This window comes from Natator depressus, chromosome 18 (genome assembly GCF_965152275.1).
Source record: "Natator depressus isolate rNatDep1 chromosome 18, rNatDep2.hap1, whole genome shotgun sequence".
NCBI lineage: Eukaryota > Metazoa > Chordata > Testudines > Cheloniidae > Natator > Natator depressus.
The window spans coordinates 17,455,203-17,478,629 of record NC_134251.1 but is presented as its reverse complement, the minus strand read 5'-3'; the positions used below and the strand labels follow the sequence as shown (position 1 = coordinate 17,478,629).

Below are 23,427 nucleotides of genomic sequence, written 5' to 3'. Positions count from 1 at the left end.
CCCTCTAAGCTGTGTGCGTGTTCACGCGCACACAGATCCTAAACCCTGTGCACATGGCGAAACACCATGCGCACAAAAATTTGCACAGAAGCACAACAATTTGCACAGAAGACATTTTTTGCGCAAACAGCCTGTCAAAAATTAGAGGGAACATTGGTTAGGACACATGGAGTAATCCCTAATTTCATACCTACATCACTTAGATATATTCTGCGTAGCCACTGACTTTTGAGAGGTTACTCAACACTTAGTGAATGCAGCACTTCCTCCATGAGCAACAATCCCATGACCCTGGTGTCCCTGTAGGTAAATGTCTCAGTTAATGACACATCCCAGCCATGATCCACAAAGCACTTTCGGTTCATGAGGCTTACAGGATAACTCTACCAAATGTTTCCATTCTGAGGGTGCATCCTAAAATCTTGGCACCTCCAAACTATTCTCCCTATGGATGCCATAATGTTTCTGAAATCCACTCATACTTCCAAACAAAGAAACTTCCATCAAGCCCGAGTCCAAACATATCAGTCTCATGTTACATGAAAGTGTCAGGAAGAATCTCATTTGTTGTAATGCATCCATTGCAATTACTCAGGGCTTGTATACACTACCACTTATGTTGGTATAAGTTATGTCACTCAGGTGTGAATAAGCCACCCCCTTGAGCAACACAAGTTACACCGACCTAAGCGCTGGTGTGGACAGTTCTATGTCGGCAGGAAAGCTTCTCTCACCTACAATGTTACTGGCTGCCCCTCGTGGAGGTGGTTTTATTGGAGTTCTCGTCCACTGGCATACAACGTCTTCACCAGACGCGCTGCAGCGGCACAACTGCTGTAGCATTTCTAATGTAGACTAGCCCTCAGATACATGCTTCTGAGAAGCAGGCAGGCACCTGAGCAGCCTCTTCAGGGAATTTTTGCATGTCTTAAAATGCTGTCTCCTTCAGACAGATCTTAATTTTATTCCACACAGTCATAACCTTTATCAGTTCCGTCTCTCCTTCCACCATATCTTCAGCACACTTTTCCCAGGAAAAGGACTCCGTCACCAACGTTTGTTTTTCCACTGCACCATTCACCTGAATTAACTAAGAAACTCCTCTGCTCTTCAGCCCTAATCATCTTTTCCTTTTCCTTGTTTTCCCAGCCATATACCATCATTATCACATGTTTCCAATTATCTCTCCTACTACCTAGTATTGTCTTGTTGCAGCAAGGATGTCATTCTTTAAAGGTGACTGAACTCCATATTCCCTTATACTTTAAGGGCAAAATAATCCTCCCTGATTCATTGTGTGGATCTCTTATCTGCATTATAGATCTCTTCTGCACATTCTGTTCTTGTTCTGTTCTCTTGACATCAGTGGAAGTTCTATGCTCATGGTAAGGACCCTATCCTGCAAAGACTTGTGCACGTTTTTAACTTTACTGACTGAGAGCAGTCCCACTGAAATCAGCCGATGTCCAGGCTGCAGAGAAGAGAACCAGAGGAGGGATTGGAGAGGAAAAGGTCTCCTTTATTTACATACAGATGCCGTGACTGGAACCATGTGAAAGTGGTGACATTTTTTTCTGTGACATTTTCAAGCAAAAAGTTATCTGCACCTCATTTTTTGGGCCATTTGTGATACAGAAATTTAATTTTCACGACATTCCTGCAACAACATTGCATTATTTTTTATTCCTCAAAACAGAGCAATTCTGAGTGAATAACAGGCTCCTTTTCACTCTGATTTTGAAATGAAGAATGGATATTTCCCATCATTTTTTCCCAAAAGGTGGACCAGTTTTGAATATTTGAAACAAAAAGCAAAAACCTCTATTCTCCAGGCTTTTTTCACTTTGAAATTTTCCTATTTCTTTCATTACTCTCCCCTATATCCTGCCTCAATTTCCTAGTGACAAAACATAAAAGCACAGACTATTCGAATGTACTAGTGTGCATTTTAATGCACTCTGTGCAAAGAAAGCACTGTATAGTATTTGGCACAATTAGCAACACAATCCTGTTCCAGAACTACAGTGAATTCCCTGAAAGTGCCATTCCCTGGGTGATCCTCTGTTTAACCTCTGATTTCCAGAAGCTGGGAATGGGTGACAGGGGATGGATCACTTGATGATTACCTGGTCTGTTCATTCCCTCTGGGGCACCTGGCATTGGCCACTGTCAGAAGACAAGATACTGGGCTAGATGGACCTTTGGTGTAGCTGTTCTTATGTTCTTATCCCATACATCATTGTGCACTGTTGAGACCCCATCTCCCAACTCTAGTGATTCATCTGTGAAATTCCCATAGGGGAAAGCCATATAAAGTTATCCAAGGTGTGCAGCACTGTAGATGGTGCTTCATAACAAACAGGGTAGCCTGCCCTCAGTGACTAACCAGGGGATCAGCAAAAATCAGTTGTGTATTGTAGTTGGGTCTTTAACTACTCTGAACTCTGGGGTATAGATGCAAGACCCCCTAAGTTTATTTTTACCAGCTTAGGTTAAAAACTTTCCCAAGGCACAAATTCCACCTTGAACAGTATGCTGCCACCACGAAGTGATTTAGACTAAGAATCAGGGAAAGGACCACTTGGAGTTCCTGTTCCCCCAAAATATCCCCCCAAACCCTTACACCCCCTTTCCTGGGGAGGCTTGAGAATAATATCCTAACCAATTGGTTACGAAGTGAACACAGACCCAAATCCCTGGATTTTTGGACACTGAAAAAAAAATTAATCGGTTCTTAAAAGAAGAATTTTATTTTAAAAAAAAAGGTAAAAATCCCCTCTGTAAAATCAGGTCGGAAGATAACTTTACAGGCTCCAACGAGAGACTGCTGAACTGGAATTAATTTGCAAACTGGACACCATTAAATTAGGCTTGAATAAAGACTGGGAGTGGATGGGTCATTACACAAAGTAAAACTATTTCCCCATGCTTATTTCCCCCAAACGCACACTGTTACTCTCACCTTCTTGACAACTATTGGAAATGGGGCATCCTGATAATCACTACAAAAGGTTTTTTCTCCTGCTGATAATAGCTCACCTTAACTGATCACTCTCATGATAGTTTTCAGAGTAGCAGCCGTGTTAGTCTGTATTCGCAAAAAGAAAAAGGAGTACTTGTGGCGCCTTAGAGACTAACAAATTTATTTGAGCATAAGCTTTCGTGGGCTAAAACCCACTTCATCGGTCACATGCATCACATTATAGTGTGTATGGCAACACCCATTTTTTCATGTTCTCTGTGTATATATATATCTTCCTACTGTATTTTCCACTGCATGCATCCGATGAAGTGGGTTTTAGCCCACGAAATCTTATGCTCAAATAAACTTGTTAGTAGTCTCTAAGGCACCACAAGTACTCCTCGTTCTTTTTGCTGATACAGACTAACGCGGCTGCTACTCTGAAATCAGTAAAACTGGGAACTGTGGAAAGACTTTAAGTCATTGTGACAGAAGGCTGCTGTAAAGAAGGGGGTCCGTTCCTAGAGTGCTCTAGTAAAACAAGCCACTAGAATTGAGACAGGATTATGCATGCTGTCAGCAGCCGAATCATACAGGCCACGCACTGATGGGGTCTGACTGCAGCTGGCAGTGGTTACTTAGCCCCCTCTGCTTCTCCATTCTTCCAGGGATTGCCCCAGTTTTGTAAGGCAGATGATGCCACGGGGAGAGCAGCTCATGAGAGGTGAACAAGTAACATGTATTCCTTGGCAGGGACGCCATTAGGTGTTTAAAGGCGGAGACTAGACAGTTTTTTGGGGGGATGGGAGAGGCTGCTATTCCTTAACCTGGTGCCAGAGTCACAGGTGCCAGCTCCGAGCACCCTCCCTAGGAGGGCTCTGCCAAACGCGCTGGAGGAGGATGCTGTCCCTTTGTGAACTGGTCTGGGGGTGGTTTTTGCGGAGAGCACGGGATCCTCCCGTAGTCAGAGCCGTGTGGAATCGCTCCTCCGGCTGCGTGTGAGTGCAGACAGAGCGGCTGCTGTGCTTGACCCCCCTCTGCTCCATCCCAGTGCCAGCCCCCTCCTGCTGCAACGAACCAAGCCAGCAAAAGGAAGGGCGGGCCTCCCCCTCTGGTGGGCGGGGCTTCAGAGGCATGTGAGCCGCAGTCGGAGGAGGGAGGGTGATAAATATTGCCCAGAAGCGACAAGCTCGCCAGCCTGTAGCTGCCTGTTCCTTAGGGAGGCTTGCGGAGCTGGGTGCAATCCTAGGAGCGCTCCTCTGGCTTTGCAAGACCTGATCTCCGCAGGGTTGTTGGAGGCATTTCTGGACGTAGGGGACCCGATTCTCCTCCCCCCGGCTGCCTTGGAGCATGGCTGGCAAGGTGCATCGACTGTGCACGGGCTGGAGCCTGCTGCTGCTGCAGGTGGGAACGTGGAGCTCTTTGTTCGCAGGCGGGAGCACGTGCGTTCGCTCCAGCTGCTTTCTGCGGGCTCGCCTCGCGAGGAGAGGTTCTCGCAGACAAGCCCCAGCCTAAAGAAACTTTCCTGTAGCTTTAAAACCTGTTGGCCCTCTGGGGCAGCTCTGTGCAGCCAGCTTAGCTAGGCACGTACACTGCACATGGTGCCCCTTCCCCATACCTTCTCCCTCGGCTGATCGGCAGTGGTGGCTTGTTCTCACCAGCGGCCGTTTCTTTACGTGTAAGCGCTGTTATTTATTGAGTAAATTCCCTTCTCTGGAGACGGGCTCAAGCCACAGCGTTCGTGGCGGGACCCCTCTGAGGGCGTTGAGCGCGGCGGGGATATTTGGTTGCGCTTGCACGGTTATTTCCAGTGTGGTGGGTTTAGCTTCTTGCAAACGCGCTGGGAGGCTGAGGTTCTAAATCGAAGGACAAACCTACACGCAGCTAGGCAAGCAAGGGCCTCTGAGAATCGGGGCTCTCTGCCTTTGGCTGTCTGCTTCCATGCACGCTCGGGGTTTGTATCTGATGCTGTCTCCTTCCTTCCTTCCCCAGGCAGCGCTCTGCTCTTCCCAGAGTAACTGCGATAGCCCCGACCAGTAAGTAAAAGCTCTCTCGCTATGGCAAAGGCATAGGTCTGAAGCTGTTTTAATCATGATGTGGCCCAGTGGAATTCTTTACTTGATTTATACTTGGGTGGTTGTCTGGACTTCTGCTGCTGATCTTTTCTCTCTGGAAAGCCTCTGCCTAGGAGAACAACTCACTAATTTGATCAAGCCAGTTCAGCTCATCTTTTCTTTTCTTTTCCTTTCAATCCTACCAACTGAGGAGGTTGGGGTGACCGATCCTTTCATTCAGACTTGACTCCGTTCTTCGAAATGCCCTTTTGCCGTTTTTCCTCTCACCGGGTGTGGATTGAGCTCCTTTTTGTAGTGAAAATAAGTGCAGTCTCCCCACATCTTCACTCTAGAAAATCAGCTAACTTTAAAGTAACTCCCTTCAATCTTCATATTCTGATTATATCCACTATGCTAAAATGGCACAAAAGAGTGAATACAGCTCAGTGACTGGATGCATAAATTGGTTTTCTATATGCTAAATGGATACAACTTGCTAAACGTAATACTGTTTTTCTCCCACTCTGGCAATTTGGCTGTTGCAGAAGTGATGTCATCTTTTTTGTATTTATGGGCAGGTCCCATTACAGCACTTTTGTTTGCATTACAGCCATGGCAAGAGTACTATAAGAATAATTTAGGATGAAAAAGCTGCCTTAGGCTGGAAATTTTCAGATCCATCTAAGGGAGTTGTGAATTTCAATGGCTAATTTCCTTAGCCTAAATAGTTGTCTACCCAAGAAACTAGGAAATATCACTAGGAATAGGTTAGTCTCTAAGGTGCCACAAGTACTCCTTTTCTTTTTGCGAATACAGATTAACACGGCTGCTACTCTGAAACCTAGGAATAGTTTGTTTTACAATTTTCATTGCAGCATCTGAGTTGTCTTTAAACTGTTAAAATTGCTTACGTTTACTGTTAAACATTTACAGTTGTTTACTGTTAAAACTGTTTACGATGATCTTACGAAACAAAGTACAGAGTTTGTTTTTAGCTTCATTTTCTTAAATTGTTAATTGCCTTTTCTACTCTGCAATTAGTGAGAAATTTAGTTGCTATGTTACTAAACTTAATATTTGAATGTAGAGACTGAGATTAGTTATTCACCTTCATTTCCAGGTGTGCTCGGAATAATTCTAACTGGACTAGCCTGTGGTATGTCTGGTAAGTTCAGATTTATTTTACTTAACATACAAGATGTTTGGGAGGTGATGTAAACAAATAAATAGTAGGAATGGGTGAATAAAGACACAGGTCTCTGATCCTGAATCAAAGAGGAGGACTTAACCAAGTCTGCCTGTGGCTAAATGAAAGGTGCCAGTGGAATACAACCTAGACTAGCTAGATAGAATGGAATTGATTACTTTTTCATGTGGGACATGTTCCTAGATGAGTATTCCATCCCCATAACTCTGACATGTTACAGTTTGAGTCCAAAGCCATTGTACACCCCTTCTAAACAGACAACTTGCTGAATCTTTGTTTGGAGAGGGATCAGCAGTGCAGTGTAGTGGACTTGTCAGTTCTTGGCATTGCATCAGGTTTTGCTTATCCCTGAGCTTATCCCTCTCTCCCTTTTATGTTTGGGTTATGATGTTGTTCTTTCTTTCACGGCTTGCTGAACTCCTTTTCATTGACTGATGGGTAACCTTTTTTTATTGGCTGATTTTATGACTTAAAAAGGGGAGAAAACAAATAGGCAAACACTATTGTAATAGACAGATCAGTGATTCCATTATGTTGCAGGCTATATGCATCTTGACTTGCAGCTTCAGAGTGTACATGTCAGGATGTATGCTGTAAAACTTAATGAGGGAATACAGTGCAAATTGGCCAGTGTTAACTACAGTTTAGCATTTGAACTAATTTAGGCTTCTACAAATACTCTAAGCCCTCTCAGTGGCAGTTGATATGCAGAACTGTTTCAAAAACTAATTGACATTTTAAGACCGGCTTGAAGGCAGCTGTCAGCATTTATAAACAGTAAAACTAATGTATCCTAGTTTGCTGTTCAGAACTCTTACACTATTATAGCAGTGTACAGTAATCATCACTTCCCTCAGAGGTCACTCTCAGAATGTGGAATCATGAAGCTCTTGGAATGCTAGGATGATCTGATTGGTTGGTGATGAGGTCATATTCTGCTGACTCTGGTGCAATGTTTTATTATGAAGTTCCAGCAAAGTTTTATACTATGAAATGTAAAAGCGAGCCCTGAATATCAGTTACTTCCTGTTCTGCCATTGCTGTGTTCTGAATTTTCTACATTTTATTTTTAAAAGTAATCTTAAATGGCCTGAAACTCTAGGAATTTATAGCTGCTGATCAGAGGTTAGTTTTGAAGAATCTAACTTCACTTCTGAGCAGGAAAGAAACCTGGCTTTGCTAAAACAGCAATTTCATATTTCATAAGGGTTGTCCTGGGAGTGCAGGAAACTGGTTCAGATCCCCGGAGTCAAGGAAGGTATTGGATTCCCATGGAGTACTAAAGCCTGTGGTATGGAATTTGAGCTATTGTTCAGTGTAGGTTCCAAATTCCAGATTTTGTGGACAAAGGGATATGTTTGTGTGATCCTAATACTAACAGAAATGCTCTCATTAAAATGAAAGGAAAACAGTTTGTTTGAATTTAAACATCCCCTGCAGTATAATTTTGGTTACTTTTGAATTGTCATATTTAGTAATCTAGGGGTGCTAAGAAGGAATTATTTTGGAGGCATGCTTTTGATCGGTCAGTATTACCTTTAAATTGGTTGGAGGAGAGGAGGGAAACAATACTGTTGGGGTCTCTTCTTCTGACCTGTGTGAGTATTTGGGGGGAGGGAAGGAATCCGAACATGGAAGTTTGGTGTGTCAGCTGTTCTGGAGAAGTTCCCTCCAAAGTACCATGAGAATATTTAAATCTTTGACTTTGGGTTTCTTTGTTTACAACACTCCTAGGCACTTCTTGCAACCCAATCCCGCCTGGCATGCCTTATTGCTTAACTAGCTCATGAGAACACTTAACTCATTCAAGAACACTTTCAAGAATGGAAAAAACTGCAGAATTTAAATTTGAGAGGGGAGCCAGAAGCACCAAAATCTAGATTTTTTAGGTATATTGGGTGGAATTGACCCCTGAGTAGAGGGCCAATACACCATTAAGTGCCTATGCCCCATTAAATCTCACTTATGCACTATTTTGAGGACTTAAGTGGTTCAGAGGTCTAGATCTGGTATTGTGTAGAAGTCCAGAGGGAATGCTGGGAAAACAGCACCTTTTGAAGTCCAAACTCTTGCACTGCCCTCATTTACTCTGTAGAATATTGATTTAGGCATTGTGTATTATGAGGTTATACAACGGATACAAAAAAGTCTGGCCTGTGAATTTTTTAACTTAACACCATCCCCGAGTCAGGAAGGGTTTAACAAGTGATCAGTAGCACCAAAGCTTGGGGACATTAAGCTGACAGTTTTGTAACTGGCTTTTCTCACACTGGCATTTACACACAAACAGAGCCAGCACCAATAAAAAGACTCCTATGTAGTAGGTAAGCCAGGCCTTGCAAAGAGTGTCCTTAGGAGTTAAAGCTCTTCTATTCATGGAAGAGGAAAAGCATTAATAATAAAGCAATGGGCTTCTCTCTCCTTGCATCTCATAGGCTGATTCTACTGACAGTGTTCATGCTCCTGCTGTGTGGCATCACAGCAAGCTGTGTGAAGTTCTGCTGCCGGAAGAAGAGACCCCCAGTTCAAACATTCCCTAGACGCCCCTACGATATGACGGTCATTGCCGTTGATGGCGATAGCACTGCCCACAGCACCGTGACCTGTGAGTGTTCTTCAGGGGCTATTATTTAGGGGTACTTCAGGCTTTAATCCTGGAGATGTTAGCACTTGGGTGTGCAATACTCCTGGCACTCCACATCTTCAAAGCAGATACTTAACTAATCCTCACAACACCTCAGGCCCTGTGAGGTACTATCATCCCACATGTTGTAGATGGGGAAACAGAGGCAGAGAAAGGCTCAGTGACTTGCCCAAGTCTACACAGTGAGCAAGTGGCAGAAGGCGACCGGGGTTTAGTGCTCTAACGGTTCAAATAAATCGCTGATGGGCTGGCCTTGTGCATGTTCTCTTTCACATCCATTCTTGCCCCGCCATTTTGTTCTGTCCGTCCCAGCCAAACTGCTTCTTATAGGCGCTATAGCACAAAAACAGAATGGTAGAAGCCCAACTAATAAGTATCCTGTTGTCTGGGTTACAGCATGCACCCATTATGTCAGACACCTCATTGTAATAACTAGATGGGTCTAAACAAAAGCATTTTCTCCTGATTGCTTTCCGGGTGGGGCTGGGTGGGTTCCAGTTATAGATGCACAATTTACTGGAAAAATAGTGTCAGATCTTTATACAAAGATGTATTTTATTCACTTGTTCAAGCCTTATTGTGCCTTCTCTTTACAGCATACAGCTCTTTCCAGTACCCTCAGAGTGCCCCACTTCCACTTCCATTTGGGGATATGGATAGGAGCAACATGTCTCCCCCAGCCTACAGCCTCTATGCCATGGAGTTGCCTCCCTCATATGATGAGGCCATCAAAATGGCTAAGCCCTACATCGAGACAGTGTTGGTGGGCCAGAAACTCAATGACATCCTTGAGTCAGTGGCACCTGAAGAGTCAAATCAGCACCAAGGTCCTTCTGCTCCTGTGACCGGTGAACCGGAGACACAGCCAAGTTCAGAAGAACCACAAGTTGCAGCACAAGGCCAACCTCAGCTCTAGCCCATTTAGGGGTGAGGGAGATAGAGCAATACAAGGACCTTGAGAAGTACTAAAGACATTAAAAGTTTGATCTTATATGCAAGTAACCGTGGGAAGAGGCCTAATCTGATGTCCCTATCAATGATCTGTCATGTGGGAGGAATGTTTCCTGCAATTGCAGTAATCTTCTGTTGACGCTTCTAGGGTATTAAATGAAATAGGAGGACAGCAGTTTAAAAATACCCTGTGTGGGTGATACATGGATGCTAGTTTGTGTCCTGCCAATGAAAAATAATCCCTTGTACTGATATAGCAATGAAAAGGGCAGGGGCATGGTACTGCGATAGTGACACATTCATTAGATGCCAGAATGACGCAAACAGTGCATTGTTCTTGAACAGAAGATGGAGTTTCCCAAACTTGAGGCAGAAATGGAGTCTTGAGCAAGTGCAAATTCAAGAGCTTCTATAGCTTGTCTCTTCTTTTGAGAAGGATAACTGTCCAGCAAATTGCTGAAGCACTGAACTCGTTGCTACGTAACGGCGAATGTTTCTTTAAACTGAAGGAAAATGGCACCCAAGGACCCTACTATAGTTCATGAATTGAAATCCACACTGTTATTTCCACAGTGGTGGGGAGAGACAAGGGAAAAGGCATTTGTGCCAATTATGGGAGACCCGAATCGTTAAAAAACCCATCATTTTCAAGATGGGGGGGGGGGGGGGGTTGATGCTTGTTGGTTTTGTCAGTTACAGTGCAAATTAGCCTCCTGGAGAAACTTTTATACATGGTTTGGTATTAAAATATTTCAAGTATTCATGCTTTTTGCTGACTGAATCCAATGGGTTTGAAAAACTAAATGATCTGGTAACATTGAATGCCTTGTCAGTAGTATGAATTTCAGAAAAAGTTAAGTTATAAAGCTGCAGTGCTTGAGCTTCTTATGGGATTTTTATTATTTCACTGATTTTTTTTTAAAACTATAAATAAAATTTTAACTTTTTAATGGAAACCATCTGCCATTGTGAGATCTAAGTAACTTAAGATAAGGGTTACACAGAAAAGTGTCCAATAGAAATCTCTTCAAGGAAAGAGATGTGAAGCATAGAACAATAGAAATGAGCCTTGAAGGGATCTTTCATATCATGTAGCTCAACTCCACACTATATTTCCTTGGGACTGTGGGGCTTGCACGCTAACCGTTTTTGTGTGTGCATGGGAACCGTATAAACCTTCTATTCCTTAAAACTGCAGGTCCAAGAAATCCTAGTCCTTTGAGCTTGAATAAGTTCTGATTGTTGGGATACTTTTTCCAGTGGTAGTGTGATTTTCTGTCTCCTCTTTACTGCAACTGTTGGGAGGAAACGGAATGCACAAAATCTTTTAGAAAGGGTAAAGTGAACTCAGGACGAGGAAAAAGATGAAGGTAGGAAAAGCCGCAGCTGCAACAACTGTATTGGGCAAAAATCCCCATTGAATAGGGCACTGCTGCTGCTTACCCAGCAGTAAGCATTTCCAGTACCCGTCTAGTAGCTGCTTGTTTGAGAACTGAAGCCCTACACACTGGTAATGATTGAACTATCAGAACAATGCACAGGACCAAGGCTAAAAGGGAGGGGAAGCCACACCAGTCTCAAAAGTAAGTAGTTCATTGTGACATAGTTAGCAAATGTGTGTTTATTGCAGAAAAATATCATCTTTGTGGGGGAAGCTGCAGTGCCAAGAAATAAACCTAGAGGGGAAAACATCCTCTGTTTCTATATGAATGAACCACTGCTCTGTGGGGACTAATGTATGATTGCACTGCTCTGGAAAGCTGTTTACCGCTACTTAAATGCCTAGCACAAAGGGAAGCAGCCCTGGCTTAATCAGTTAAAAATTCTTCATTTTGGAATGCAGGTCATCTTTCCCATTTCATGTTTTTCCTTTAGCCATCACCAGCTTTCAGACTTGTGAGCTCAGCCTTTCATTAGAGGGGAATGGTCTTTGTAGATGGGGTTCAGGCTGCACTATAATTGCCAGATTAAAGTGTCGCAAAATCACTTTAGCATTTTCTAGTACCATTTAAGCTGAGAGGTGACGAGGCCCCTTGGCAGGTAGGGTGGATGTTATGCCTTTCCCACTTCTATTCTTGTTCTCTAGGGAGGGTTTATTTTGATCTAGTTTCTGGAATTACTGCAGAGACCAGTTCCGCTGGTATTTCACTCCTGGGACTCACTCTCAGGTGAAGGAATGCAGGTACAAAGAGGGGCGGGAGGGAAGAGTGATGTGTAAACTTGTATTTCCGATGCTGTCCCCTGTTCTGACAAAGGTGTTTGGCTGGGCCCTGGGGCTGGTTTTTTGTTTTTTTGTTTTTTTGGTCCCTCCTAGCCCTATTCTCACTGGTGAAGTTTTTGTTCTTAAGCTCCCTACTGACTGGAACTAGTGACTAGTCTGACTTGTACTAGAAGAAGCAAAGAGGCTCAGCTGCGGTTGGAAGTGAGTGGTAGTTTTAACACAAACCTACCAAGCCAGGGAATTCTGCACCAACTTTTGGCATTTAGTATCAGTTTTTTCTTTTTTTTTTTTTTTAACTGTTTTCTATGGGATTTTTTTTTTTTGACCTGAGTTGTAGAAGGCTCAATTAAGCCTTCCCCTGCCCTGGTAGTGGGGTGAGGAGCCTTCAGAGACCAGATTGAAAGAGTAGAAAGAGAAAATCAAGATCCAACCAAATAGCTGGAATCTGGCTCCTAACAGCTGCACCTGGCTTTGCAAAAACCACTCCTGTTTTGCCAGTCTTGATGGTACTGGATGGACTAGGGCTGCCAAAAGAGGAGTTGTACTTCAGATTTGCAGCTCCCATTGGCTTCAGTTGGAGTTGTCCCTGGTTCAGCCCATCTGCAAAATGGCACAGAAGTCCTGGTGTTTGGTAACAGGAGTTCATGAGTATATGGAACACTCTTCTGCTGGCTGAAGCAATTAGGGGTGTTTTGTACAGCAAACTTCACAAACACAATAAGTTACTTGTTTGATTCCAGCCCAAATGGAAACTTAATGACTGAGTTAAGGCTGCTGTAAAAGACATTTAATGAGGGGAAATGATGATGATATAGACCCTGAACTGCACCTGGTACCTCAGTGTGGTTGGGATTGCCTTTCTCAGATCACATGCAGCTGACTTGCTGACATGCTTTGCTGCCCAAGTAGCCTTCTTGCTCAACTTACATTCCTCCCTGCTGGAGATTAAATGGTATAGGGACACACCACATCACTGACTCCACTTAGCTGCAGACATAACAGAGCAAGGGCCTGATCTTGCTGTCGTACGTTGGAAGTCAAGTTTGGCTGTGGACCTCAAAAGAAATAGGAGTAGGCCCCATAGTGCTTTCCAGCCTGGGGTCCATCTCGGCAGTTTACTTTTTTCAGAGTAGCAACCGTGTTAGTCTGTATCCGCAAAAAGAACAGGAGTCCTTGTGGCACCTTAGAGACTAACCAATTTATTTGAGCATAAACTTTCATGGGCTACAGCCCACTTCATCAGATGCATGCAGTGGAAAATACAGTAGAACGATTTTATATACACAGAGAACATGAAACAATGGGTACCAGCAGGAGAGAAAAAAAAACCTTTTGTAGTGATAATCAAGATGGGCCATTTCCAGCAGTTGACAAGAACGTGTGAGGAACAGTGGGGGGTAGGGGGGAATAAACATGGGGAAATAGTTTTACTTTGTGTAATGACACATCCACTCCCAGTCTTTATTCAAGCCTAATTTAATAGTGTCCAGTTTGCAAATTAATTCCAATTCAGCAATGTCTCTTTGGAGTCTATTTTTGAAGTTTTTTTGTTGTAATATTGCAACTTTTAGGTCTGTAATCGAGTGACCAGTTACTGTTTGCCATCTTGGCTGTGCCTGCATTGGCATTTCACCCCCAGTGTAACTTCCTGCTGTTAAGTAAAGTGACATCTGTGAAACCCTAAATGCTGTGGGGCTGTTAAAATGTTTTGGTTGTTTACTTAGTCAGTTTTGCCCTACCTCACATTTTTAAAATAATTAAATGGGGAAAGTCCAGTACGGCTGATTCCAAAAGGAGAGGGGAAAAATAGTACTGTGAATTACACCTAGCTCTTTCATCACCCTTTTTATCAGTAGGTCTCAAAAACTTTTACTCATCTGGAAGATAAGGATACCACCACCAACCTCCCTTGTAAACTGATCTACAAGGACTGGTCCAAGGTCACCCAGCAGGCCAGGGGACAGAGTTGAAAGTCAACACAGGTCTCCTGAGTCCAAGGCTATTGTGCGTGACTACGTTGATAGAACAAGATTCTTAAACATCCTCCTTGCCAGCCAATTGATTTTGAGAGTCCTCAACAGGTTCCCGCAATGCTAAACCCTTCTCACTTGTGTTGACTAGTGATTTCCTAGCTAGCCTGGTAATTGGCCTGTGAAACTTGTCTTTTGCTCAGTGGATTAGTTTAGCAGGCTGGCCTGTCTGGGAAGTGTGGTCTAGCAAACAGAGCATTGGACTAGGAAGTCAGGGAACCTGGATTGTATTACTGGCCTGCTGGGTGACATTGGGCAAGTCACTTCATCTTAGATCCTCCTTTCATTTTGATGGGAGTGAGGTGCCTAAAATACCTTTGAGGATCTGGGCTGCCATTTCCCTGTGCCTCCATTTCCTCATCTGTAAAATGGGAATGATACTGACCTCTTTGTAAAGTGCTTTGAGCTCTACTGATGAAAAGTGTTAGATAAGAGCTAGGTATTATTAAAATAACAGCAGCTATGGCTCACAGCCCAGTCTTGTCTTCCCCAAGCTTGCCATTCTCTTTGAGAGATCTTGCACAAGCAATCTCCAAGGTCTACACCCTCAAGCCTGGCAGCAGGCCCTTTCTGCAAATGATGTGCAGGAAGCTCCTGCTGGGGGTGCTAAATTAGCAACTTAAATATCATAGCTGTGCTCTGATTAGGAAACTGGTGCTCTCTAGGGGTTGCCAACATTTTTGCCGGTACAATGAGTATCATATCTTCCGTGCCAGTGCTAGCATATTTTGTACTGGAACTTGATACAGAATTCAGTGTTCATGCTCACTCTAACTTGCCAGTATGGTTTCTGACACGTAGTGCTATTTTTGCAGAAAGCTACATGAGTTCTGAAATGCTGCACAAGTTAATCCTGCCTCTTTCACAACCTATCTACAACACAGCCTCCTCTATCTACAAAGACTCCTGCTGTTTCGCTTACATACATTCCCCTCTTAAACAGAGCTAAGGTAATGATCCCAAACACTGCACTTTGCAATGATACTGTAGTTGACTTTCAGAGTTTTCCTGTTGTACAGAGTGATTCAATGTAATAGGATGCAGTTAAGGGGAAGCTCCTTACTTCAAAGCACTGAGATTCGAAACTAAGTTAAGTACTGAGTAGAGCTGGTTTGACAATACCCCTCCCCTGCCCTCCAAATTTGGGGATTTTCAGGTTTTGTTTTTTCACAAACAAATTGGAAAATTTCAAAAGAGATGGAAATTTTCAGCACATTGGTTTGTTGAGGAAAATGGCCATTTTCCATCCAATTTTTCAAATGAAAATTTTTTACACTCAGTACAGTTATTGGTTGTGTTTGTACTCTATTTGTATTCAGATAGCACAGGCTAAAATTCTCAAAGTTCCGTACTGGGATTAGTGTAAAACCTGATGGAGTCTCTGTGGTGTGTCTCTTTTGCCCATCCCAGAGTCCCGATGAGGTACATGGATATGATGAGATGGGCCCAGGACGTTACACGATGAATTGCAATGGGCTAATTGTAATTCTGGTCATTGTGAAATTGTCCTAATTAAAACCAGATTTTACTGTAAGGAGAGAGGGGGTGTATATCTCCATCTTCCACCACTTGTTACTCACTTTGGCTTCTGTGGATCTGCCTCATAGAGATGTTGCAAGGATAAATACAGTAGTGACTGAGGGTGCTCAGGTTCTATGGGCATAGGCCATAGAACTGCCTGAGGTAGGTAAGGCAGGGCAACCTGCCCCACTGCTCCTCAAGTCTGAGTTGGAGGGTGGTGCTTTCAGGTGTATTAAGTCTCTACAGCCATTTGAGTCCCAGATATCGCCGCTGAGACTTGCCAAAACAGGCTGGAGGTTTGGTGATATGGAGGCTACCACCTGGACTAAGGCCCTGATTCTGCAAAGCACTGTTTGCAAATGAACCCCTGCACCTGACCAGAGACCTGCTGAAGGCTGGGGGACTCTGTGCAGATGCTGGGGCCTGCTCACATTGTAGGACTGATGCCTACAGCTCACTGCTCAACTCATTTCACATTCTAGCTCCTATTCCCAGGTGATCAAGTGGGGAGTGCAGCTCCCCCTCCCCGCCACAGATCCCCCAGCCTCCTTGGCTGGTAAGGTGAGAACTCTTCCTGCTTCTTCAATCTGCTGCCCATTGCCGAGGTACAAAGGGCTAGCCAGGCACTCCCTACCACCCCCCAGGACAACTTGTGCTTGTTTATGGTACGGACTGACACCATCTGAATAATGAAACCATGTCAGGAACCCTCCCAATAACCCTGTGAAGTAGGCAAGTAAAATTATTCCCAAAAGAGCCAGTAGCCTGCATTGCATAGGAGGCTTTATTAGCAAACAAGTGCTGGGAAGTTACCACCACTGAAGGTTTGTGGCCATGATGGGAAGAAATATTAAACCTGCTCTCAATTATCTTATAATTGGTCTGGTGGGGAGGCTGGTGGTTTCCAGGAAGCTGGGGGATTTCCCCAGGGCAGCTTAGGGAAAGAATTAGCCCCTGGTGAATTGTGCTTGTTCAAAATCAACATATAGATTTGAAAAAATATTTGCTTATTTTACTTAAGAGGTGAGTGAAGGGAGAGCCCTAGAGGGTTAAAAGGAAAGACCAAGCTAGTAAATAAAGATGAGATATTAGGAATCAGAGAGAGAGAGTCCTTCATGTTTGGACACAGGGTCTGTTCAGACTAGTAGTAATTGGGACAGGGAAAATTTCCTAAGGAGGGGAGATGACCATGGACTCTAGAGGAATGTTTCTGTGATTGCATTGCTGGAACAGAGTGAAGGGCTTTTGTTGCATAAGAAGAGCATATAGGTGCAAGAGATCTAGTGGGACCCTTAGCTGAGCATGAGATGGGTGCTGTGTGAGCTCTTCATGTCGTCTCAGAGCTGGTAGAAACAAGTCACATTTGCTCACTGACCAAAGCAAGTGTGGTGAGCTTGACGAGTCATTTGAGAATGTGATTGGTGGCTGCTGGAGTAAGACAAGGACTGGTCTGGACAGTGTTTTGTGGATAAAAGCAAAGCCTCTTTGAAATCTATGAATATGTGTACTCTGCCTGCTTGAACTATCCTGTACTGGAGGGTTGTGTGCTATGGAAAATACTATGGACCCATTCATAATTACCCTAGGACAAGAAGGCCCCGATCCCTCGCTGAGGCCTCTAGGCATTAGTGCAATGCAAATATATAATAGGCTAAAGAAGACTGTCAATCATATTTTCAATGATGTCTGAGCTTTGTAGATGCCAAAAAAACCTCTCGCTGTTCAGGTCTCTGAATCAGCATGGAAAGAATGGTTTCTGAAAAGCCACTGGATTGTGTCACTTGCAAACTGAGCTCAGTTTTACTCCTGCCTGTGAGATAGCATTTGTTTAGGTGTGGTCTATATAAGAGAGTTGAGACTGTTTAACTTAAATCAGTTTAAAAACTGGACACTCTTATTTTGGTTAAGAATGGCTCATTGCTGTTTTAGCTTAAGCTGATTCCCAACTTATTTAAGCTACACTGCAATAAATCTGGTTTAAAGTGAACTAAGAGTGTCTGCACAGGGGTTTGCACTAGATTAACTAAATCAGTTTAAAACCACATCTTTAGTTAAACCATTGCAACATATATGTTCCTCAAATATAGTCCAAAACCCCAACTGCTGCCTTTTGAGTGTTTGTCTTCAGGTGAATATCTTCACTTGACTACAGTACTTCATTTCAATAACCTCCTGATGCAGGAGGAAGAGTCCTAGTTCTTATGCAGAAATAAGCACTATGTTCATTTCACAGGGTAGCACATGCTTTTGGCCAGAGATCCTATGAGCTTCCTCCTTCCTCCCCACCAGCAAGAGTTGAGTGTTGGGTCTTCTGAATTTAAAAAGCTTTATGGAGCAAGAGGGTACAGATAGGTTAGAAGAAATAACTTCTAGTTCATTCTAAAATATAGGGGCAAACAGCTGGATTTTCAAAGGTATTTGGTATCTAAAGTGGCAGATAGGCACCAAATGGATTTTCAAAAGTGCCATCTGCACCTTTAGGTGCCTAAATATTTTTGAAAATTTGGCCCACAATGAAGAGCGCATGTGCCAGGACGGACCAATTCTCTAGTGCTTTCTCCTGACTTAATAGCTTGCTTTAACCCACTTGTACTCTGGAGCACAGACATGCAGTGTTACAAGGATTCCTTCTGCTTTCCCCAAATCCAGTGCCCTCCCCTTATGTGCTATGCTCTGGTTCAGAACCAGCTTGCAGCATTACAAACTTTTCCATCTGCTACCCAACCCTGACTGCATCTTTTCACAGGTTTCCTCAATGTTTTTCCAAGCCCACTTGAAACACTGAATTATTGTGAGCTTGAAATTCAGTGCAATGTGACTCATGTTCTCATGCATTCCCTCGGGTAGCTTTATTTAGTCCGCCATGCAGAAGTGAAGTTCAGGCATTTCTAACCAAGGTGTGAACTCTTTTTGAGATGGATAAAAGTAGGTGTGGACCTGGGAGCAATTCTCAGTCCCATGAATGATTTATACAGGAGAAGTGAGAGTCCTGGCAAAGCACATGCATTCCTTTCCTAAGTACACTATGTTCCTTTCACAGGACTCTTTAAAGCCATATTGGAAAAACCTTCTTTATAAAGTTTATTAATAAACATAAATTATGGCTCTTGTACAATTTCCATGACCCAAAACAGCTTCCTTGAATAACTGAATCTGTCCTGCAAGAGCTTCCATGCCTGCTGTGAGAGGAGTCTCTCAGCTGTGCTCTGGTCTGTAGCTTCCTCCTGCTGTGAATGCCAGGTGAAGTTCCTCAGACTTGGGTAGAGTGGTGTTCAGAGACATCTCCTGATCACGGCATCTTGAGAGGAATTGCAGCCCTTGCAGGTGAGGGTGTCTAGGAAGGATCTTTGTAACAAAGGATATGGTTCTTCTGCAGGACTCTACTGAACAAGCTTAAAGGATTCTCCAGTCATCATGGCCACAAACTCTGAGAGGGAGAGAACCATAGACAAGGCAGGAATTATTAGCCTCAACTTGTGCTGTTGGCACAAGCCATAGAGTGGGTTCATCACAGGTTGACAGGGCAAGGAGCACTGCAGGATACTTCTATAACGCTCACTCAGCAAGATGGGCCTGACGCACCACAGGGACAGCAGTTGGATTCTTTTTGGCTAAATAGTGCTTTGTTCATTGAAATCTGAATTTCCAGAGGTTGGGATTTGCTCCAGAAGTTGAAGGGGATCCCCTCTTTCGTCACATCACATGCATCCCTGTTGCCCAGCTCTATGCTCAGACCACGGGGCAAATTCTCTGATGCAGCTCCATTGAAGTCACTAGGGTGATGACAGCAGAGAACAAGCCCTACCGGAATCTTTGCAAACGTAGTAGGTTTTTTAGTGTCATGACACAATCATTAGTTCAGAGCAAAGATGAAGGTCTCATCCAAAGGCCATGGGAGTCTATGGGAGTCTTTAAATTGCCTTGTGTAAATTTGTTTTAATTGGCTAAGTGCAGTGGGAGGGCTGCCTCTGATACTGTAATATTTTCCCTTCCAGTTAAAGAATGGCATGAGCAATTTCTTTTGCACATCTCACAAGAATCTTTTTGCACATCTCACAAGAATCTTTCAGTGGGAATTTGCCTGCTCAGCTCTCACCTGAAGAGAATTGTTAGTGTGAAACTCACAGAACCTTAGTTACATGGCACCTCAAATGAAATGCCGGAGCATTCAAAAATAAACCAGCAGCAATACAGCCCCGATGGCTTCATTTTTACCCCTCTGGCTCTTTAGTGAGAAAATGGCTCATGCCAAGCTGGTGCTGTCAGGCTGTCAAGGCAAGTTCTGCTATGCTGTAACAAACTTTGAGGAGCTAATGAAGCTGTCAGCCATTGTTAGAGATAAGCCTCTCACCCCTGCTTTGCCTCTGCTTCTTCCAGACAAAGTGCTCCCCCGGCACTGGCAACATACATCTGTGATAAACAGGGAATTTCACATTGTGGCAAATGGCGGTGGAAACCAAACATGTCGACATAAAAAGCAGTTTGAGTTGGGCCTGAATTGCGCTCCTGCATCTGGACTTCCCCAAACCTTAGGGAAGTTCAGACCTGAATCCAAACGTTGCATATTGAGCCCTTCTGCTACCCCCCCCCTCTTTTTTTTGTACATCCGTTTGTGTAGTTGAAGGGCCTCCTTCCCTACCTCCTTCTGCTCCACAATGGCCTGCTTGAGATGGTAGTGAACATACCAGAGATCCAGCAAGAAGATATCAGAGTAGGAGGAGCAGGATGGCGGTTGTTAGGGCAGGGAGCAGGTGGTTATATTAAAGAGAGGAATGTGGTCCAATGATCTAAACACAGGGCTGAAAGCCAGGAACTCCTAAGCTCTAATCCTGGCTCACTTTCTGGCCTTGGGCACATCACTATGAAGGTATCTATAAAATGGAGGTAATTTGATGTTGGGATTAATTTATATTTGTAGAACATCCCAAGGATGAAAAGGAATGTAAACCCTCATGCTTAACAGCCCAAGCCAACCTCTAACTAATGAGAGGTTTGAGAAGGCACTCCCTTGATGGGCAGATTGTTGTACTATGGGATTTCTCTAAAGCAGCTGGGGCCAGCCATTGACAGAAAGGATAATGGACAAGATGAACCACATGTCTGAGCTGGTGCAGCTGTACCTGTGTTTCTAAAGAGCTACCCAGTATAAGGACTCAGTATTATTAGGGCATATTCATTCATGAAACCAAATTTCTGTTCATCTTCTAATGAAGAACAGAGAAATATTAAATTTTGGAAAGCAATACTGTATTAATAAAAAGATAGTGTAGTGAGACATCCAAAATCTCTGTAACAAATCCAAAGTCTTTCCAGGAAGTCTGACTAATGTATCAATAATGGGTTGGTATTGTGATCTGTTTCTGCTGTATGCTTCTACTGCCTTCTGCTGAAAGGTCAGATAAAATGCATTGTGGTTGCATTAAACTCAACCACTTATTGACCAGCCTTTTAATGTCAATCCAAACCATGAACAGATATTATTCCAATGCTTTCCGGTTGCATTGGGAATGGCAGCAGATTTCTGTGAAGGTTGAAGATTGAAGGCACAGAAATTTTTTTGAGCAGGGGGTTGGACTAGATGACCTCCTGTGGTCCCTTCTAACCCTGATATTCTATGATTCTAAATAAAAAATGGTTTCACACAGACCATAAATGTCATATAGATAAATTATTTTGGAGGAGCAGATAAATCCTCTTGAATTCTGCTATATAAATCACATCGCTGACAAATGAATGTTCATGTACTTTAGTCCCCATTTTTCTTGTTACAGTAAGAACTACTTAACTGGAGAGTTCGGTTTCCTTAATCAATATTTTAAAGTTAATTTAGTGCTGGTGAAAGGTGCTAGATTATCAGTCCTGAAGTCACATCTATTTAGAACTCGCAACACACACAGAGGCCATACTTTTCAAGCGTGACTAGTGATTTTGGAATCCTAGCTTGAAACACCTTAAAGGAGCCTGATTTTCAGACAGTGCTGAACACCTGGCCTCTGAAAATCAAGCCCCTTTAACGTGTCTCAAGTTGGGTACCCAAAACTGAGGCAATCATAATCACTGGTCACTTTTAAAAATCTTGTTAAGTCCACTTCACAAACATTCTCTAATTAACCTTCACAAACCCTCCTAAGAGATAAGAAAATATTTTCCTCACTTGGGTGGCCGGAGGAGGGAAGAGGAAGAGGGGGAGGGAGGACCACACAAAGTCATGGGGATTCAGGCACAAAGAGGTTAAGTGAATTTCCCAAGGGAGAGTCGGTGTCAAAGCCAGCATTAGAACTCAGCCCTATGTCCTAGACAACACATCCCTCTCACAGTTGCATGACACTATCTGTGTGGAATACACCCACCTAGTCAAAATGGGTGACTTCCGTGGGCAAAGCTTCTGAGTAAGGCAAGACGGATTCAAGACTGCTGACTACAGGCTATTGGGAGTAATCTTCCCAGTGCACCTTTCATTTGCCAAAGAGTCTTGCTTATGGATACTATACCTTCATAATCAATTGTTCCATCTCCATCCTTATCAGCTTCTTTCATCATCAGTTCAGCCTCCTGTTCATTTAGTGGTTCTCCAGCGTTCATCAGTACATACCTAAAAATACAGACCAAATCTGGCAATACTTTGCCCTTCATTAGGTGAATTTCAAACCACTTTGCAAACATGAACTTCTTCCTGTCAACTCTCAAAGGTAGGTATTTAGGTGCATTTTAAAAGTGGGGAAATTGAGGCATGGAGTGGATATGTCACTTGGCCAAGGTCAAACATGACCTAATTTTCAGAAGTTGTGAGCACCTACAACTCCAATTAAAGTGAATGGGAGCGGCAAGTGATCAGCACCTCTGAAAATCTCAGTCACAGCATATCAATGGTAAAACAAGTAATTAAACCCAGAAGTCCTGATTCCCAGTCCCCTACTTTAACCATTAGCGCACACTTATGGTGTACTCTGTTCATATTCTAATGGAAAACCTGCATAGAATTATGGCAATAAACATTCAAGTGACCACACACAGTGTCACACAAGTGAGAGATGGTAAAGCCCTATTAAGTGATCTGGATTAAGATTGTTCCTTACAGTGTCTATTCTAGTGCATTGTCTATTTCCAACCCCAACACAAACAGAAACTTGAGATGTTGTGATCCCACTTAGTGAAGAAAAATAGTTCTTGAAATCTCACCCATGGTATTAGCCCATGAGTCTCAGAATTCTGATCCTAAATAAAGCCTGGACTGGCCAATCACAAACTCTCAGATACAGAATTAGTCCTGTGTGTATCTGTAGACATGGGCATAGAACAGCTAACACCAGCTTTCAGCATGAAAGGAAACCTAATTCACCAAGGCATGATACTTCCATACAGATCTTTAGTCGATGTAAGAAAACACACATTTATCCAAGTGTCCCTGGGGCTGTTGCAGCTTTGTAAGGATTGCTAGTATCTTGTACGTGTCAGGACACAAAAGCGTGCTGGATATTATTGCCCCATCCCATCTGGCTATGTTCTGCTTGCTGAGTTGTAATGCATACAGGCAATCGTGCCTGCCATGTGCTTGGTGCGTAATTCAAAGTCAGGGAGGCAATTTCCATCATCAGAGCACATTGATGATCCACAGACCAAAGCAGTCAGAGAAGCTCACTATCATGAAAAGAAAAGGAGTACTTGTGGCACCTTAGAGACTAACCAATTTATTTGAGCATAAACTTTCATGAGCTACAGCTCACTTCATCGGATGCATACTGTGGAAAATACAGAAGATGTTCTTATATATACAAACCATGAAAGATCTTCAAAGCAGTGTTCCTGTCCTTGGGGGAAAGGTGAGGGGAATAAGGGC

At 43.4% G+C, this 23,427-nt stretch overlaps 2 protein-coding genes across 7 annotated transcripts in view; one reads left to right on the top strand and one right to left on the bottom strand.

Annotated features, from left to right (window-relative positions):
* The first annotated feature begins 4,146 nt into the window (after window positions 1–4,146).
* Window positions 4,147–10,440, top strand: TMEM52 (transmembrane protein 52). The gene is made up of 5 exons (XM_074975194.1): window positions 4,147–4,366; window positions 4,955–4,998; window positions 6,137–6,181; window positions 8,659–8,828; window positions 9,464–10,440. Exons 1-5 carry the CDS (start codon window positions 4,313–4,315, stop codon window positions 9,781–9,783), a joined length of 633 nt encoding a protein of 210 aa, XP_074831295.1. The 5' UTR covers window positions 4,147–4,312; the 3' UTR covers window positions 9,784–10,440.
* A 2,542-nt stretch (window positions 10,441–12,982) lies between these two features.
* The window catches only part of CALML6 (calmodulin like 6), a 69,026-nt gene continuing 58,581 nt past the window's right edge, over window positions 12,983–23,427 (bottom strand). For 5 of the 6 annotated variants that reach the window (XM_074975504.1, XM_074975506.1, XM_074975505.1 and 2 more), the window contains 2 exons: window positions 22,082–22,182; window positions 12,983–19,017 (listed from right to left, as the gene is read on the bottom strand). In XM_074975504.1, coding sequence (XP_074831605.1) covers window positions 18,971–19,017; window positions 22,082–22,182 — 148 coding nt within the window. In that variant the 3' untranslated portion in view covers window positions 12,983–18,970. Of the gene's footprint in view, window positions 19,018–19,875; window positions 20,001–22,081; window positions 22,183–23,427 lie in introns of those variants that run through there. The other variant, XM_074975502.1, reaches the window with a different exon arrangement.